Source organism: Alligator sinensis, unplaced genomic scaffold (assembly GCF_000455745.1).
Source record: "Alligator sinensis unplaced genomic scaffold, ASM45574v1 scaffold100_2, whole genome shotgun sequence".
Classification (NCBI taxonomy): Eukaryota; Metazoa; Chordata; order Crocodylia; family Alligatoridae; genus Alligator; species Alligator sinensis.
The window spans coordinates 238,400-242,317 of NW_005842694.1; the positions used below are offsets into that span (position 1 = coordinate 238,400).

Consider the following 3,918-nt stretch of genomic DNA (forward strand, 5'->3'; position numbering starts at 1 on the left):
GGGGGGGGGGGGTGCCATTTCAGAACCAGAAAAAAACAAATCATACACTAAAAGTCAAACACTTACTATAGCATACTTTAATTTTATTACAAAAAATATTTTGGTCATGATTTGTGTACTCTATAAAGAGGTGGTTGCATAATAACTTCAAAATAAGTCTTACTCTTGTATATTGTGGGGGAGGGGTGTGCATGGAGGGGGTTGTGAGGTGGTGTGGCTGTGTGTGGAAGGGCACATCTGTATACAGCTGTTAGTGGGGGTTGCGGGGTCAGGGTGTGGGTGTGTGAGGTTTGTGGAGTGTGAGGGAGGGTGTGTGGGGGGTGGGGACTCCCACACTCCACTACATGGTTGGCAGCCCCTGTGGCAGGCAGCAGCAGCAGGCAGGGGCACTCAGGGTGCTCATGCTTGACGCAGGCAATGGCACCCCACACCAGTGCCCGAGTACCCCTACCAGCTGCTTCTGCCAGCAGCAGGGTCTGCACGTCATGTGGGGAAGTGTGTGGGGGTCCCCACACTCCTCCACCTCCCTCACACCCACACGCTGCCCACCCGAGCTCCTGCTGCCCCATCTGGGCATGGGCTTTGTGCTACTCTCCATGCTGCTGCCCAGCTGCAGCTCTACCACCCCCACCCCGCCCTTCCACTTCCCCACCTGCTGCCTGGAGTGAGCCAAATGCCTGGGAAGTCAAACAGGTTCCCATGGGGGTGGCTGCTGCTGCCGTAGCAGCTGCCACCCTGCCAGCAACCCTTCTGCCCATGAGGGTGGGAGGGAGGCATAATATGGTATGTTGGGGGGGTATGAGTGAGTGCCTCCCTCCCACCGTCCTGGGTGGAAGGGCTAGGTGGGGTACAATTCATTGGTGGGTGCTGCGGGCCAGATGGAAGTGCTTGGTGGCCCAGATTCAGCCCGTGAGTCATATTTTGCCCACCCCCGATTTAAAATATTATCCAGAATCAAATTATGAAAATCCTATATTAACAAAAGGTCCTTTAAGTCACAAAGCTCTCATCTGAAGATATACATTTTTAGTAGTACTTTTTTTAATGGTTAAGATTTTGCTTACACAAGAAACAAGCTTGTAAACATACTTACTCTATCTAGTTTGAAAATAAAAACCTGGTAGACAACTGACCATATATTTGAGTGAACTTCATCCTGCCCACCAAATTTTTGCATGCACAAAATCTGCAGATTCAAAATCCATTTCACAAAATAAAAAGCAGATTTATTTTAGATGCATATTAATGCTTTTGTATATGCAAAGACTTGAAAGAAAATGTTCACTCAAGCTTGTATGTCACAGATATGACTGACATTTTGGAAGTCACTTTTGTCTAAAAAGATTTTATATATAACAATGATAAATAATGCAATAAGGATGAACTTTCACATGACAATTAACACACATTTATTACTATTGTAAATCCTGATCAATGTTTTCAAAATCAACTAGTAATTTTGGGCACCTCAAATTCTGAATGTCCAACTCTTTAAAATGGACTTGTCTTCAGAAAGTGTTGAACAACCAACCTCTGAAAACTAGGACTCTCGAAGCTGGGCACCAAAAATACTAGTCACTATAGAAAACTCTGCTCACTTATTATACCTTACAAATGGCCAGCTTAAGTGGTGCGTAAATGATAAAAGCAATTTTAAAGCCACATCTAAGTGTTTTCTACAAATGACACCCATGCAGAGGCAATAGAAAATTACACACATTTAAAAGCAAAAGCAATTTGCATGTTTTTCAGAAGGTGATGATCCAGCCAAATGGAAATGCTCTCACTCAAATAGCAAGCCTTCAATTTAAAATAAAGTGCATATACGGAACCGTCTTCATAATAAACTCAAGATACTAAAGGCCTGTAAAAGGGCAGCAACATTTAGCATGGGAAGAGCAGGTGTCACTAAGCCCTAGTGACAGCTTTAAGCAGCTACTTGCTTCCCAAACTTACCATCTTCCTTTTCCTTTCTGCAATCTGCTCCTCTGATTCCATTTCTACTTCATTGCTAATGGGAGTTTTTTCTTCTATATCATCAATAAAATCTGGCTCCTGAAAGATGGAAATGACTGCTTTACAGAAGCTCCACTACTACTCTTGCAACCTAGGGAAAACTAAAGGCTACAGAGAGCTAAGAATCCTCAGGTCACTACTTCAAAAGCAACCAGCCAAAAGACTAATGCAACATGTAAAAAGCTACGTATCATCATCCACTTGAAACCTTTTATAACCCTAGATATAATCTCCTGGCAAAAGTATCTTCTCCAATCCAAATATATGAACTTCCCCATCATTTTCTTTAATATGTCAGTCTCACTCAAGTTTTTTCACCCAAAATTATAAGAATTAAGTTTGCAAAGTAATAGGAGCTGCTAAATACTCCACACTTTTAAAGATCAGGCAACTCATAAGCAGCTAAAAAAAGGAACCTAATGTAAAACATCCATAAAAAAAAAATCTTTCTACTGTTTTTTTAAATTAAATATAAGGCATATCATCACAAGACAGGTTAGCTGTCATACTCGTATAAAATTTACGATCAACTCCAACCTCTGTACCTACAAAAGGGAGCTTTTCCAATGAAGCTCTCCACTATAAACTAACAGCAGTACCTCCAAATGGGAACACTAAAAGTGTTTTATAAAAGGAGAATGCTTCTGACTCTTTCAGGTCTCTTGTAACAAGGATAAAATTAAGAACTCCAAAGTTAAAAACAGTGTGTATGATTTTACTTTTTAAATAAAAACAAACAAACAATCTGTAACCAAAAGTTCTACCAGTTTTCTTATTTCTGGTTGCCTTAGATAAAAAAGTTTAAATTATTTTTTTCCTTTAGTAAACTGCTATAAAAAAAAGAAGTGTCACAGCACTTAATAAGCATTGCACAGTATTCTTAAGTGCCCAGGAACAGGTTCCAAATACCAGTTATTACTAGGGACTAATCGGGCAAGAAAATGTACTTACTAGTAAGATCACAGTTTGATCATATTGCCTTAACAGATCAACACCTGTAGGAGTCACATGCCACGCCTTCTAAACCCAAAACCATTCTAAAGCAGTCTAGGTATTTGGGGCATTGTGGCAGGCTTGCCCATCAAAAACTGGCAAATTAATTCACATAAATTTTTTACATCAGCTTCATCACCAAATCCCTGACCTCCATTCTCATTTTGGTCACTCTACTTTTACTGTAAGAGGGTGGCAAAAATTTGAAAATGGCTTCCATCCAGTAATACATGTACAACTTACACATCATTTACAACAAAATAGATTATTCATCAGTATAACATATGGATCAATTTTTGATCTCTCTTCTGCTGCTGTAAAATTTCTCTTCACTAGCTGTGGTGTGCAGCTTTTCCCAAATTAGCATCTATGAAAGTATTACTATGTTATTTACCTGTTTTTTCATGGCAATATATTTAAAAAGAACCATTATAAAAATGACTCCTGTATTTTACTAGACCTGCCACCACCACTCAAGATCAGCATATGCCCTTTCATCATTACCTTCCAGTTTCAAGCTTTCAACTCATATAACAGCATACAAGAAAGGCATATGAGGATATTACTGTAAAAACATCTCTGGTGAAAACCTGACAGCCAAAGCCATTATGAATGCAGGGTTATTAATACCTGGGGCTAAATCATCACATCCATGAGAACAAAGTGAATGCAACTAACAATAAACCACTCCAAGATGTTTTTGGGATCTTGAGACATGGCATGAGGCTTTTACATTAGAGATCTGAAAAGAATTTCTGGTTTATATGGATATGTTTCAATGAGGGACAGAGAACTGGTTAAGGGAAACAAATACTTAAAAACAAAAAAAAGAAAACAGTTCTTTAAAGAGAACTGGAAAGAGTAAGCACATTATAAAGCAGCTTATTCACTATTTTAAAATAGTAAACA

The 3,918-nt window shown here is 39.5% G+C and overlaps 1 protein-coding gene across 7 annotated transcripts in view; it reads right to left on the bottom strand.

The window, feature by feature from the left end:
• KMT2E (lysine methyltransferase 2E) overlaps window positions 1-3,918 on the bottom strand; it is a 92,794-nt gene that overhangs the window by 29,330 nt on the left and 59,546 nt on the right. For 6 of the 7 annotated variants that reach the window (XR_003096329.1, XM_006034041.3, XM_006034042.3 and 3 more), the window contains one exon: window positions 1,957-2,055. The exons of the other annotated variant lie outside the window; for it this stretch is intronic. Coding sequence is in view for 5 of the 6 variants with exons in the window: in XM_006034041.3 (XP_006034103.1) it covers window positions 1,957-2,055 (99 nt within the window). In the remaining variant the exon portion in view is untranslated. The remainder of the gene's footprint in view (window positions 1-1,956; window positions 2,056-3,918) is intronic. 7 annotated transcript variants of the gene reach the window in all.